This window comes from Botrytis porri (genome assembly GCF_014898465.1).
Source record: "Botrytis porri strain MUCL 3234 chromosome Unknown BPOR_020, whole genome shotgun sequence".
NCBI classification, from domain to species: Eukaryota; Fungi; Ascomycota; class Leotiomycetes; order Helotiales; family Sclerotiniaceae; genus Botrytis; species Botrytis porri.
Window position 1 is genome coordinate 235553 of NW_024066094.1, and position 15234 is coordinate 250786.

Below are 15234 nucleotides of genomic sequence, written 5' to 3' on the forward strand. Positions count from 1 at the left end.
CGCTATCATACACGATAAATCAGCATAGCATAGTAAGTAATAAAGAGAAAGAAGCAATAATCCCAAGATAGAAGTTCTCCAAAACTGGTTATCATTCATGTAGCAATGGTATATATGTATGCAATAAGTATCTAAACCACTACGCACGCAGTATCATATAACGCCAAACACGCCCCTAGCTAAACTGCCTAGTCTCGTCTAGCTTCGCCCAAATACCTTTCCGATGCTTTTTTACATTTTCATATTATACATATGTGTTTTTAGAATTTTCGTCGTCCAAGCTCTGGTTTCCATTCGAGAGGGTGGGATTCGGGAGTTGCGAGTTCGTCTTGTTTCCATACTTTTACTATAACGGGAAGGGATGGTTAGCATTTATTCCTTATGAAAGGGGGTGCAAAGGGTGCTGAGGGTAAGATGGAAAAAGAGAGGAAGTTAGAGAGAAAAGAAAGGAAATGAGGAACATACTGGTTTTATCCGCCTCTCCCGTGATCAATCTCAACCCCGTCTTATCGAATAGACTCGTGAAAATGCCCGCCTCCGCATCCAAAGAACCCGGCTGGGCGATAGAATCCAGCGCTTGATATCTATGGCCCGTTTTCCAATCCCAAAACGCCATCGATCCATTGTCTCCTCCGGAAAATAGTACGTTGTCTTCGTTAACACTGAGTGTATTGATGATAGCATTTTGGCCGTCGAAGTTTTGCATAAAGGCTCCTTCGGGACATTTCCATTGTTTGATGCTCCCTGCGCTGCCACTTGCAAATGTGAATTCTTTGGGATGGATAGCGAGTGCGCGAACACCTTTTTTGTGGTGAGTGAGGGCTCCCATACTTTTTCCAGCAGCTAAATCCCATAGGCGGACTGTGGAATCGAGGGATGACGTGATGACCTGTGGATCGGCTTCTTGGCACTTCAAATCTGATACTGTGCCTTTGTGTCCAGATAATACGTGGATGTTACTCCTGGTCCTCATATCCCATACTCGTGCTACACCATCTCTTCCTCCCGTAACCAGTACATCCAGAGTAGGATGTAAAGCCAGAGTATAAACACCACTCAAATGTCCATGATAATGTCGAATTACCTTGTTGGTTTCCAAGTCCCAACACTTAACCATCTTGTCCTCTCCACAACTAAACAAATATGGATGTCGAGGACTAACCGCCAATCCTCTCACAGTCGATATATGTCCCGTCAACGTAAGCTTCAGTCCTCCAGTCGCCAAATCCCATATCTTAATTGTACGATCTCCAGCTCCAGAAGCAAACCAGCGATTCTCAGGTTCAACAGCTAGAGCACGTACCCATCCCAAATGTCCAGATATCACGCGCATGAGTTTCCATGGGGCATGCCATTCGGGTTTTACTTGGACGAAATTCTGTTTACGCACTAGACTGCTGGATGGCAAATTACTCTGCGCAGTAGATATCGAAGGACCGTTCGCATTAGGTGGTGCATCTTTGCCTCGGATTATAAGACTGGTGCTACTTCCGGCTCCAGAACTCTCGATTCGTGATGGGATTCTTTCGATCATCTTCATGGTATTATTGTCTGCAGCCGAGTCCCCATCTGTAGCTTGTACCTTAGCCTTCTTCCTCCTGTTCCCAGCAGCGGCAGCTTGTTTTGCGGCCAAGGCAGCTGGTAACTCTCGAACATGATCGTATTCGGCGTAGACTCTTCCTACTAATGCTAATTTATCTGCGGTTTCTGTGGATTTTGGATCGGGGATTGATTCTGTATCTGCGAAAAGAGAACGTGTTCGTTTCGCATTCTGTTTTATTAAAGATTTAATTTGATCATCTGAAGGTAGTGAGGCGACTGCGGTTGCCATAATGAATGGAGGTGATTGATGTTAATAAGTTGCGCGTGTGTGAGGAGTTGCGATTTGGAAATTTATCGCGATAAAGCTTCAGGAACGTGAGCCACGGACCGTCAAGCCACCGTACTGGCCACCACACCAGCCACTAAGTCGGCTATTGGCTGTCGCTTTGTATTCCAGGCTCCTCCTCATCCACGCCATCATATGATATCAAAAACAATTAAATACAATCTTTCTCCTTTCTTTCAATCTTTCATCGGAATCAAATTGAATACATTGAAACAAAATGGAAAAGCCAACGGAAGATAAATATGCCATTCATCAGGCTTGTCGAGATGGTAGAAGTACGATACCCTCTCCTCTCCTCTCCTCTCCTCTCACCCTTTATTACTAATAAGAATCTAGCTGCTATCGTAGAGTCCCTTCTCAATGTAGGAGATCCCCATAATTTCTGCTATGGAAAACTTGGCTGCATGCAAATATGAGTAGTACTCACAAATTGTAGGCCAACCCAAAACTCGCCTTTTTGAAAGATGAGGACGAAAGATTGCCTATTCATTGGGCAGTTTCTTATGGACATTTGGACATTGTCATATTACTTTCCAACGTGAAGAATTTTGACCCCGATGTACAGGTGTGTATATTCCATATCATGTTCATTACGGCTGAGGGCAACGATGTTGATATATATTGTAGGATGGATCTGGATGGACACCTCTTATGATCGCTGTCAGCCTTAAGGAAGGCGATGATATTGTGAACTTGTTGTTGAAGAAAGAGGCTGAAGTAAATGCCAAGAGTAAGTTTTGCCCTTACTGTATTGCGATTTTGTTCACCTGATGCTCATCATCTCTTAGATTTCAGCGACCAAGTATGACATTCCAACTCTTTTGAATACCTCTCTACAAACAAACATCTAACTGATGTCCAGACCGCTCTCCACTTTGCCATCTCCAAGAACAATCTCCCAGTAGCCAAACTTCTACTATCGCAAACTCCACCTGCATCTTGTAGAGTTAAGGACAAGCGTGGACAGTATGCAATTCATCGTGCAGCAGCTATTGGATCCACCCCATTAGTTGAGTTATTGTTGAAGAATAAAAGTCCATTAAATCCTACGGATGTCGCCGGACAAACACCACTTCATCATGCCGTTGCTGAAGGTCACGGTACGTTGATTCTGCTCACTCGCCTTCATATATCAGGGTGGGAGATATCCCCGATTGGTTTTGATAATTTTGCTACGAATCTTTCGGCTTACTAAAACATTCATAAAGGTGACACTGCGGTAGCTCTTTTGAAAGCCGGCGCGGAAACAGACAAGAAAGATGTAGATGGCTGCCTTGCGTTGGACCTTGCCCCTGATAGTCAGGTTAGTGATCATTATTCCCCCGTCTTATTGCGTACCAAGCTCAAGACGTTTAGGTCAAGAAATATATAGTTCAATGGGCCGAGATGGAAGGTATCGATTTATAGCACGCTACTGGCAGGAATTGAGTATGACTGATGAAAATAATGATATCCAATTGCGTCTCAACCTCTTCTTACCTAACCTCTTTTGAGATTCTAGTTCAGAATGTCAGATTTAGAGCCTTGGTCAAGCAGTGTCGGGGTTGAATTTGATGTTGAAAATTGGCATTTCCTTGAACTAGATATTCGTTTAGTCTGATTCATCGCCCCCTGTAACGCTGCGATTCATGTGCCATTCTCTTATTTGCAGGTAAGTTGAACGTTGTCAGAACGCCCTCCCTATGCGTGGTATCAAGTATTAGGTTACTCCTATTTGACTTTAGTGTGAATCAAAAGTCCACACAGCCGCGGCAATTGAATACTACTTGATTCTTTCTTCCCAACTCAACTGAACTGTTTTCATTTATGCGGTCTCTCTGTTGATACATATCGAACAACTTTATATGTACCCAGCAGCTGATTGAGGATGAATCACACCGATGAGAATGACAAGACAGCTCGGGACCGATAGACTGTGCCCTACGCTCGCAGATCAAGCTTCTGTTAGTTTGCACACTCATTGGTTGCATATCACCACTGCATCCCTGACTGATCAGATTGATAAGATAAAAATTAATTTGGGAATCGCGTCCTCGTAAGCTGTGTATGCGTACCCGCAACTTTATTTTTATTACTTATTGTTGATTGTTGTGGCCCTTGAAATTATAAATACTTGAGTGTTATCCGTCCTCCTCTGTTTCTGAAAGTTTTCTCCAATTTGGTCATTGTTCTTCCTGACTTGAAGGATAGTAGCGAAGATGAAATCGAAAATGCTGTCACCGTCTCTAGTTCTGGCTCCGCTATTACCCCTATTGGTTAGCGTTAGTGCAGTACCCGATCAATCACCACTATTACTTCAAACATCCAATGGTCCTAGCGTAGAACATGCCCGCGAAAATGCACCTGAGATTTTTAATGCAATTCATTCGTCTATGCGACAATGGGGATCTTCTCTGAAACATTATGGGATGTACTTTTTCCCAGCATCGGTACCAAAAGGAACTCTCTTTTACCATGGAACCCACACATCCGAGCCGGTCGAAGGGATGGAATGGTTAGCTTTCGAGATCGAGCATGCGGAAGTATTTGCACGTCCAAGAAGAGGCCGTGGCCCTGGGGATCCTGGAGGTCCTGGAAATCATGGACCAAGTAAAGGGAAAGGTCCTGGAGGAAAACCTCCTGGGGGACCGGGAAGAGGTCCTCCTCCGCATGAACGAATGGACAGTCATCCCAGAACCAAACCCAAGCATGACGATAATGTTCATGATTCAGAAGACAAAGAAGAAGATAGCCATGGTTACCTCCACACCTATCGTATCTCCAAGCCCCTTGCCAAACTCATCTACATCGATGGAATGTCCGCCGGAAAAACCAGCATGGGAACCCTTGATTCTACAGACTACATTATTCGCGATCTTTCCCCCACTTCTACAGAGCCAAACAATGATTGGATCCGTGCAGCTGATCTTTGTAAAATTGGCGAGGAATATGGTATTGAAGGATTTCTTCGTGTGGAAGCGGGATTTGAAATTATCCTCTGTAGTTTCAAAGATGGGCTTGAGTTTTTAGGTGCCTCTCAGAGAGACGACAAATCTGGAGGGTTTGAAAATGGGGAAGATGATGTGAGACATTTTGAATATGTGAGGGCCTTGGAGTATAGGTATCAGGGTATCATGGGAGGGAGAGTAGAAGTCGATTATTCTTCTATGATTTCTGCCTTCTTTTATCCTCTCAACATTGCTAACTCCGATCCTTCTCGTTCCGCACTTCCTAGATTGGTCGAACCTTCCGAATCGGGTGATTTGAAGAGAATTCGCTCTAATGTTCTGGAATTGTTCAAATCTAGAGAATACGAGAAGAGAGAAACAATCAACTGGCAAAATGTTGTGGATATGATTATTACGAGGAATTCGGATCGTCTCCAATTTATGGTTCAAAACAAAACGTCAGAAGCGGCGTTATTATCGGAGATCAAACTGCTGTTGGATATTCATACGGATTATAAGAAGATTGATATTCCTTCCTCGATTGAGAAATGCGCGAATCACTATCTAGGACCGGTAACATCGAAAACAGAGGCAGATCATTTGATTCATGCTGCTATTCTTAAGGTGTCTCGTGTTATTTGCAGTACTTTGTTTGAAGTCAGAGAATTAATAGGCAGTGATGAAAAGGGTGCAAAAGAGGAGGAAGGGAAACAATTGATCAGAGAATTAATCAATGAATTAGACTGGACTACTTGGTTGGAATGTAGAAAGTATAGTTATGAGGAGGTGTGTTTCGTGGCAATCTGGCCCTGGGGAGGTTTGGAAGATCACGTTTCTCCGGGCTGTATTAGGAGGGGTGACATGAGTGATCGAAGGGGATACTAGGATTGGGGACATTAGTGTCTGGGTAGTTTTGGAAGAGGCTAGATACCCGTAGACTTTTGATTATTCGATAGAGGAGAGTGGATATATGGTTGTGTTTGTAATATAGTGACAATATACGGGATTTATACACAATTGAATTAGTATTTAATATGTTTCAGTTCGACGAATATCGAAAGATTTTACCAATACTTTCGAGCTACTTCGTATACTACTCATCATTTCCAGGAGAGACCAAGTAGATCTTCCATGCAGTAAAGCCATGGAGGGTGCAGCAGAATCATCGGCAAGTACAATCAATTTTATATCTTTATAATACTTAGTTACTTGTATAACTTTCCATTCGGCATTTTGTCTAAATACCCTCTCATTTCATCTAACTTCTCTCTCTTGGGTTGGCTTGATCTGTAGTGATCTCGTTTTCAGTCTGCGCTCGAGACCAGTTCGAGTGATCTTGCAATCTTTATTGCTGAAGCAAATATCTACATGTACTTTATGTTGCACATGTGCAATCACATATCGATCTACAATTCCCAAATATCTTTGCATGAGTCTCAAAACACATACCTGTCGTGTGGTTGCTTCCAACAGACGCGAATTCTGTAGCCCATGGTGATATTAGGAAATCCTTTTATCAGACAAATGATATGCTATGATGGAGACTAGTATAGATGAAGGTACAGAACTTAATGAGCATGCAGAGAGAAGATTGGTTGTGGAGTTGGTAATGTTTTAATTCGTTGTGGACAACAATGCATCGATGCCTAATGCGGACTAGAACCTTCTCCCGTAAGCGCCCGAACTTCTTTTTTACGTCAACTAGAATGGAAATGATGATTTTTCTAGCAACTTCGCAAGAACTTTACGATAGACTAATTTCATTGTGCGATCTTGTCAACTAGAACGGACTGATGAACGTCCTTAGATTCATCCTTGAATCCAAAATCTACGTGTTATAATTCCGAAGAGCAAATTCACTTCACGCCTTAAGAGGCACGATGCTATTGGAACAAACTGAACTGAAGAAGTTTCGTAGATTATGATTAAACGGCTTGAGGTCCAATTTTCCAAAACATCGGTACTTTAACGTGCCGCAGAGATGCCAAGGACTAGGAATATTCTATGAAAAGGGTTAGCGACAATCTAGGATGGTGTTTGGCTTCTGATGGGGGTCTTGGTGGAACTTATTCTTTCCATTGAACTACCATCGTGTTTAGAGCTCGTGACAAACAAGTTGTATCTTGTGAAGCATTCGAGAAGGAAGCCATGGAATTGGAGAAAGGATAGAAGCGAGTGTTCTTTGATCAAAGTCTCTGGTCAACTCCTGCATGGAGGTCCTATCCTTGATGACCGTGAGGGAAAGCAATTAAAGTCTCAAATATACTCATTTGCACAATCATTCACCTCATGTTACCATTCAGTCTCACAGACATTCTCTAAGCCATTTGCGTAGCTCAGTTGTTGCGAAGTGGTTCGGAAGCTGGGACCACCAGTGGGTGCATGGATTGACGGGACACTTCCCACCTTTTGAAATTTTTAATAAATTCATTCTTCAATTGTTTGATATCAAAATTCACGTTCTAATTGTTTCATTTCTAGTAAACAATTGTGACAATTCTTAAGATATAGGAGTTTACATGTTAAGAGATATTCACAAGTCAACCTTTGCAGTGTCCCGTCAGCCCGTACACCCACTGGTAGACCTATCTCGCTGTTATTGAAATCAACGACAAACAATCCGATTGACAAACACACCATATGCATTGCAACGACTCAAGCACCGAAGATGATATAATATCGTGTGCCGTCGCCTTGCGTTTTTGTTCTTCAGTGTCTAACTCAGTGAGCCGAGAGCAGCACCGGTTCAATAATCTGACTACGTACAGTTAAAGTTCCGTAATCTGCCCTAGGCAATCGCGTAGTCTCGAGATGTATATAGTCGGATTTTCTTCATTCCTCAATACTGTAAATTCTTTTACTCATGATTGCGAGCGACTCTTCAACTTCATATTGTTTATTATTTCATATCTTAATAATCTATACTCCACCACCCTTTCGGTGCCGAACTCCGTTCATTTTGGGTAAACATCCCGGCACAAGCATATCGGTAGCCTGGCTATATGCAACCTTTAGCAATATACCTGACTATCTACGTGTCAATTGCTCACAATAACCCCTCTATGTTCGGATTCCCATATGTAAGAAACGCATTTCGCTTTGATGGTGGACTTGCAATCCTCAGCCTTCTCAACTCATTTTACTCACCGGCTCACCGCATGTTTATGTTTGATTTTATCATTCTACAGTCGCAGATCAGGCCTGCTTATGCATATGGAAAAATGCAACTCCGTGCATGTATCAGGCAGCATATCCTTATTTTCTCATTGTTTGACCTTTATTGCCTTCAAATGGCCATTGCAAAGCCTCTGTTCTATCATTTCGGGTGCGAAACACTTGTTGCAACTTGAAATACTATGTTCGCAACAAGTTTTCGTCGTAGGAAGTTCTCAAGCTTTCTATGCTATCGTCCTGGAAAGGCATCGTTGCCTTGATATGCTAGGTCTTCGAATCCTTGGCAATTCTCTGGCCAGTTTGCAATCTCGTTTCCTCGGTACGGCTAGAATTCAAAATATTGATGAGTGAGTTGTGATAATGGAACAGGGCGCAGTGTCGTTGTTCTCTTTTCATAAACAAGCAGGGTATACTACGATTCTGCCTGGATGCCCTCAAAACACCCTTTTGAGGTGGCATGTCGTCGACCAACCATTGCTTTTTAAATTCAACCCGATAGAACTACGCCTCCTTACTAGATTCATTGTGGAGATATTTTCTAGGAACATGTCTATCATGTATGTACGATTGATTAACATGATTGCAAGATCTGTATCACACATGGTCAGTTTTTTGATCTCTCATTGACGTCGTCGTTCCTTACCTGCTTGATGCACCACCTACCTCTCAACACCATATATTGCTGACGAGCCCCTCCCAAATTGCAATAAGCTTTTACGGAACCAGTGCGAGTTCTCTCTCTTGCCAAGCTCTTTTGACATACATATTTCTCTACAATAACGAACCGATTTTCCAGCTCTTATACTTATTCAGAAACAAACCTAAGCGCGTTCTTTTACTACAAATATCATTTATCTGATTGTCACAAAATATCTATGTCAATTTCATCCAGCTTCCATTATATCAGTTCCCTACCGGCCGTGAATACCACCGGTACTACTGACCACTGCGAGGAGGTTGTAGAATACTTTTCGAAGCTAGAACACGCAAGCGACTTACAGGGAAGTGAAAGCACTGGCATGGAATTCGCGCAAGACTGTGACAACCATTCATCGGCTCAGATACCGTCACAAATGAAGAATGATAATAATACTGGACACAAAGAGACTTTCGATTCTTCTTCAAAAGTCGAACCACATATATCTCCAAAGTCCAAGCATTCTTTTTACATTCACGGTGACGTGCCTCATGACTATGGCAAGCTCAACCAACATGCGTACCCTGGGTTCCCACAAAGTCTAGAATCTCCTTCGCATAAAAATTTACACACTTCCTTGCCTATCCGCTCTTTTCAAAACGATGTGGCAAGTAGTGCCTCAATCCCTCCAGCCTTTCGGTCTCACGATTTTGAAGACGGTGCAAATCCAATATCGAAATTCTAACTTTTCACATCTTCTCCTTGCGATCTTGAATCTCGTACGGATCTACTTCAAGGTGATTTTGAAGGTCGACTCGGTACCAGAGTCTATCAAGGAGAGCATTCAGCGAATAACTCGATTGCGCAACTCAATTCATACCGAAAAGCCTCCACGGAGGGTCACTATCAAAATCAAAACTTCTCACCAAGCTCATCCCCATATAGACCTGTAAATTACAATCATTATGGCTCCGGTTCTGCCGTTGTCTCCTGACAAGATGACTCTGAACTTTATTAGGTACAACCTCCTCCAACACTTAAGTCACATTATTCAATCACGAACGCTGTACCTTTGGGCACAGCGCCGACCTCTTCACGCACAAACAGACCGAATTTTTTGACTGTGCGACCCAATGATATGCGGAGAATCTCTTCTAGGGTCCCGGGTACGCATTGGAGCGGTGACATTCTGTCCAACAATTTACCACATCCATCGAATACGTCGATTTCAAGCTAAGAATATCAAAGCTATAGTGACGCAAATACTTCAGATGAGAGTACTTCCGCCTCGAGTTTCTACCCCTCTCATACCTCTCAATCACCTTATGCTCAAGTCGCATATCAACAACATGGTTCCAATCATATAGATTCTCATTCACCAACGCTTTCTTATCCCTCGAGCAGCGTCCAAAATCAAGGAATTCATAGCATGGGAAGGAACAAAAGCTCAGACCTTGATAATATGCGTACTGTCGCAATTGATCAACTCTGCTCGATAAGCTTTCCAAGCGTATGTCTGCATCCTCAATGTCAAGGCAAGCAAACCAATAAGCCCAAGTTATACAATCGATACTAACACTGGCAAGATCATTTCAAACATGCTCACCACAAGCAATATCTTTGCGGCTTACCTAGTTATCCAAATAGCGACAAGAGGTATGGCACAGAAGCAGAAGCCAAGCGTCATCGGATTTCTGTTCACCGTTTTGGTAAGGCAGATGCTAGGCACTGGGACTGCTAGGTCCCAAATTGCCAACGTAGTACTAGAGTGTTCACGAGAGGCGACAAGTACAAAGATCACCGTGATAGATGGCATGGGCCATTCTCCTGCCAGTACATAGGGTGTGTGAGAGGGCCTGATCATGGGTTCAAGGATCAAGATGCACTTAATAAGCATGGTCGAAAAGAGCATAGACGAGGTTGAGGTGCTTAGCCTCTGACTCTTTTGTGTATATATAAGCCTGTATGAGTATACTTATCTTCTTTTTCTACATAACCTCGAACCGAATTTTTTTCTTTGAAGTATTTTCTAATTTTCTTGGGTATAGACTTTCTAATCTGGGGAAAATTTTATGTGAATCAGGGCTATGATCTTACACCATAGTCAATACATCTTCAGGCATTTACTATAAAGTATTAGCAAGAAACCTTGCTCAAAATTGAGTTCACGGATAATTTCGGCGACTCTGCTCTATCTCGCTACCTACTACTTTTGACGACACCTGGTTGTGCGTGACTCGAAAATTCAAGCCGTCTTGCACGATTATTTACCATGTCAGCCCCTTGCAAGTCAATCGTAGATTGATAGAAAGTTCGAAAGGCTCGCAGCCTCACTACTTATTAGCACTTAATATCTGGTAGCTAGTTCTTCCGTACCAGCACTCGGTAAGATTAGCGCCATCTTTCACCGACCTTACTTTTAGAGTGGGGTGTAAGCATGCCTATTTTAGATAATTCTCTATATGCTTCCATCATGCGGCGTTTCCGAAGTGCATCGGAACAACATTCAATCGTTTTCGTAGTATTCTATGCTCCAAGCCTCATCAACCAGGACATAAATTCAGGACATACTAGCACCCTCTCTAGTCTCTGGTGGAATGTCAGGCTTAATTACTTTTGATTGGTAACGATTCTCTCATGCAAATACAGGGGCTTTAATGCCCCATATGCAATATCAACAGATTTTGGACAGAATGGCACGTTGACTGTAGGCTGACCGGGCGAAGTGTATAAAAAAGATTATGCCCCGTTATGAGCCTTTTGGATTGCATGTCGCAAGGCTCCGTTCTTGGAAAGTGGCATTGTCGAATATAATTAAGCAAAGAAAGGGAGCTAAATGTTTGGGGCATTTCGTCCAGATCGCCCTGGGAAGGGCGAAATGCCTAGTTTCGACAGATGCGGTCATCATGACATCGTTTGGCAATTATTGGAACTTTGAACGAAAATTGCAGTGGGCTAAACTATAATTTCTATCCTTATTGGTGCGCGGAGTCATCCTCGGCGCTACTCATCATCGCCGAAATGGTTTGTTTTTCTCTCTGCTGGGCGACTCTTTCTCAAGCACTGAGTGTCCAGATGCCTCTATCTACCGAGTAGCTACGCCTTTCCAGTCCAATCATTTGCGGCGTTCCTAGCTATATAAGAGTGCTTCATGTTCTCATGTTATCACTTCTTCAGGGAGAATTATTGCCAACTCATTGTCGACTCTGACACAGAGCGAGGTATTCGAGCAACGAATCGTCAGGTTCCAGCATTGAGTTCACTTCTATCTTTATATATATCTCAAAGGATATATCTATCATACACTGTCGTCTTAGAAGTAACATCATTCTGATCCTCGCCAGTGCTAGAACGATCGATTTTTAAGGTTTAACCTCCAGATCACAATACTCACTTTTGCTCTAGGTAGCTGTTTGACTCAAGTATGGCTTGGACCGAAAAGACTCTGAGGGTTGTACAAACGGAGGGAGATATACCTATTGTCCGAAGATGATCCAGGTACAACTGCTGCACAATCTATTCCCACATACTGCAGGCCGTCTCTCGGTCCGTGTCTTTTAGAAAGGCGATCTTCCGAATGAATCTAGTATATTCAGATATGTGTTCTTTCCGTAATTAGATGCGTAAGTAGCATCTTACTGTTTTGTCCAGACTTTTGAATCATAGGCTAATCAATACAAAGAAATATTTTAGTAGGGAGAATGCGAGTGTACCATTTCTTGTCGGTTGAGTTCAGGGGAAACGACTCAGAATAGTACTGGTATAGACTGCTTGTGGTGAGATAAAAGCAAAAAGGCAACACGAACCCTTCATTTTCGTTTTGTTCTGAGTACGATGTGTTTCAAATCAGAGCCTTTTTAGGCTCTAGGCTGGCTATCTGCTCTAGCGTTTTAGAGAGCCAGAATTTGGAGCAAAGCTCTCCGATATTCCAGGTGGTTTATCTGGCTTATCTGTATTCCATGTAGTAGCTAGGTTTGGACAGAATCTCAATATTATACAATATTTCTAGAAAACGGTTTTCCATTCCTCATTTTCTCCCATGTTCTGGGCGATTTCCTGACAATCTGCCTTGGTTTTTGAGGCTTCTGCAATACATCAATTCAATAGACAAGGTATGTAGATTGCCCCAGAAGCTGCCCTATTTGCCCTAAGTATTCCCATTACCAGATTCACGATCTTGATTGGAGGTATGAAGCACTGCTCCTTTCGGTGAGCTTGACTTACTTCAACTCACACTGTAGGTCAGAAGAGCTTGATGCTCTTGGTATCATGCCCTTGGGTTACCCCAAGGATGCCCTAACTCTTCCACTTGGACCTTTTATAATATAGAATGGCCTTGAAAACCCTTCTTTCTATGAATAAAAAGAAATACTCAACGTCTTCATTCTTTAGGTGGCAGTGACAAATTAAAGCGCCATCAATCTTTTAAAAATATTTCCTAGTTTCTTGATTACTCTTCAAGAAAATATTGGCGAGATGACTTATCACGACGACCAATTGACAAATCCCACTTGGAAGGAACAGTACATCCACGATCCTGCTCTTCATCAACAGCCAGAAGGTTCGGTAGCGTGTGCTTCTAGGTCTTCACCAAGATTTCAGCATCAGGATTCAGTCATTACCCCAGACTATAGCACTTTTGCGCCTGCATTTATTACCGCAACTTCCATCCAACCCGCGGTACAGATACATCAACCATACGCGTATTCATACACCGTTGGAGGTTTACAACACGGCAACCAAATTCAGCCATATGACTCCCAATCTCTGTACTTTGATCGTCCGACCATGTCGGCGGGCATCGAATCTCAGGAAGCTTGGCCTTCGGAAAATCACCATCAGCAACAGGCCACTTATACACCCACATACACACCCGCGTACGCACCTGTTGGCGGAATCCCTCTAGAACAACCTGCAGCAAGTCACAACCCGTCTCCTCAAACTACTATGCAAATCAATACCTCGTATGATACGAATGCGAGTTCAGACATCTGGAGCCCGGGTGTCTGTCCACATGCAAGTTGCCTTTCAAAACCTTCGGACAAGCAAAAGAACTACCGAGAACACTCGGATTGGCGACGTCATTGGTATCGGGTACATGAAAAGCAACACCAATGTCCGATTGATGGTGCCATGTTCGGAACGGCCAATGAGCTCAAACGCCATGATGAAGCTATACATCAAACAGGTGCCAAAAGGCATTACTGTCACGTTGCAGGATGCCAAGCTCGTGCGAGAGAGTTCAACAGGAAAGACAAATTTCAAGAGCATAATGACAGATGGCATGGACCTTACTACTGTTCTGTTTCTTACTGCGATCGAGGATATGGCAATGGATATAAGGAAGAGGGATTGTTGATGGATCATATGCGCATTCGTCATGATGCGTGAGACTTCTTGTAGAAGATGGCTATGAGAGAAATGATTTATGACAGGTATGAAGACTTCTTTCAGCTGAAATAATGCATGGCTAACATCACATTTTTTAGAAGTTTTAAGACGGGTCTATAACCCGGTAGCATAGCGCTGGCATTTTATTTCGGTGATGATTGATGATGATCTTGTCAAGGGCGACGGTTGTGTTTGTGTTATATATTGAAGGGAATCGTGTTTGTTTGCTGACGATACCCACGATTTTGTACACGATGTGTAGATATCTGTCTTCTGGATTTCTCGTTGAATCATTTCGGTGGACTTTTCAATTCTTTCAAATAATTATATCTATAATCTCTCTCATGTATCTTTGAGGTGATGTCTATCGTGTTGTGAAAGTTAACGAGCTTCGCCAAGAAAGCGTGTTTTGCTGAACCATTGTATGGGCCTACTTGTGGCAGCGGCCTAACCAAGTAGAATTTCGGGACATCAGCAGATGTTTTGAGCAGCGATCTGGTGGACTACCAATATTTAGTGGATCAGTCTAGGTACCCGACGGAACCATTAATGTATTGAGAGCCATCCCAGTATATGATTACTCAAAGGACACCCTTACGGTAGCGAGGGTAGGATTGTGAGTGGGTTGATGCTCCATTCCATATTATCGGCAAACGGTGCCAGTTGTAAACCTGAAGTCCTTTGCAGAATAGTGAGAGTAATAAACAAATGTATTTCAAACTTTGTCTGCACCAAGACTTCACAGATATGTCCGAATCACGCTGCAACGCAAGCTTTGACAAAACCTAGATAGGTCCACGTATTAGAATCTATGAAGCCCAGAAGCCATTCATGTTGATCTATTGACTTGTCGCTCAGAACATACATAGACGGTGATGTGGATTGGTGATTTCGGGGGAACTGGTGGTCCGAGACCTACTGACTGACTGCTACTGCAAAAAGCAAAACCCACGCTAGTGATTGACCTCACACGTATCTCGACTTTACAATATTGACGCCAACAACACTCTGGATACTTGCACGGCTCTCGCAGCGGCTATAGTATGATGACAGTATGCAAACAATTGAGATTTTTGACATAGTTCAACATCATTCTCCCATAAGAATTGCCAGGGTTCCAAATGTCCGAGTTGCGTGTCACTTCCCCCTGCGGTGGCCAGGGTCTGGTATGATGACTGCTGCCCATTAAAGAATTGCCTCTGACTTCACCGTCGTTG

At 43.0% G+C, this 15234-nt stretch overlaps 6 protein-coding genes across 6 annotated transcripts; 5 read left to right on the plus strand and 1 right to left on the minus strand.

Annotated features, from left to right (window-relative positions):
- Window positions 1-260: 260 nt before the first annotated feature.
- EAF01_011229 (uncharacterized protein) lies at window positions 261-1831 on the minus strand (the record flags this gene model as incomplete). Its single annotated transcript, XM_038919486.1, has 2 exons — window positions 261-346; window positions 466-1831. 2 exons carry the CDS (start codon window positions 1829-1831, stop codon window positions 261-263), a joined length of 1452 nt encoding a protein of 483 aa, XP_038765000.1.
- A 274-nt stretch (window positions 1832-2105) lies between these two features.
- EAF01_011230 (uncharacterized protein) lies at window positions 2106-3295 on the plus strand (the record flags this gene model as incomplete). Its single annotated transcript, XM_038919487.1, has 8 exons — window positions 2106-2163; window positions 2225-2250; window positions 2325-2453; window positions 2516-2618; window positions 2677-2690; window positions 2751-2988; window positions 3097-3191; window positions 3245-3295. The coding sequence occupies 8 exons, from the start codon at window positions 2106-2108 to the stop codon at window positions 3293-3295; spliced, it is 714 nt and encodes a 237-aa protein (XP_038765001.1).
- A 791-nt stretch (window positions 3296-4086) lies between these two features.
- On the plus strand, window positions 4087-5700 carry EAF01_011231 (uncharacterized protein; the record flags this gene model as incomplete). The annotated part of the gene is made up of 1 exon (XM_038919488.1): window positions 4087-5700. One exon carries the CDS (start codon window positions 4087-4089, stop codon window positions 5698-5700), a length of 1614 nt encoding a protein of 537 aa, XP_038765002.1.
- A 3164-nt stretch (window positions 5701-8864) lies between these two features.
- On the plus strand, window positions 8865-9371 carry EAF01_011232 (uncharacterized protein; the record flags this gene model as incomplete). The annotated part of the gene is made up of 1 exon (XM_038919489.1): window positions 8865-9371. One exon carries the CDS (start codon window positions 8865-8867, stop codon window positions 9369-9371), a length of 507 nt encoding a protein of 168 aa, XP_038765003.1.
- Window positions 9372-9591: 220 nt separating this feature from the next.
- On the plus strand, window positions 9592-10367 carry EAF01_011233 (uncharacterized protein; the record flags this gene model as incomplete). The annotated part of the gene is made up of 3 exons (XM_038919490.1): window positions 9592-9644; window positions 9875-10161; window positions 10213-10367. The coding sequence occupies 3 exons, from the start codon at window positions 9592-9594 to the stop codon at window positions 10365-10367; spliced, it is 495 nt and encodes a 164-aa protein (XP_038765004.1).
- A 2735-nt stretch (window positions 10368-13102) lies between these two features.
- EAF01_011234 (uncharacterized protein) lies at window positions 13103-14017 on the plus strand (the record flags this gene model as incomplete). Its single annotated transcript, XM_038919491.1, has 1 exon — window positions 13103-14017. One exon carries the CDS (start codon window positions 13103-13105, stop codon window positions 14015-14017), a length of 915 nt encoding a protein of 304 aa, XP_038765005.1.
- Between the last annotated feature and the right edge of the window lie 1217 nt (window positions 14018-15234).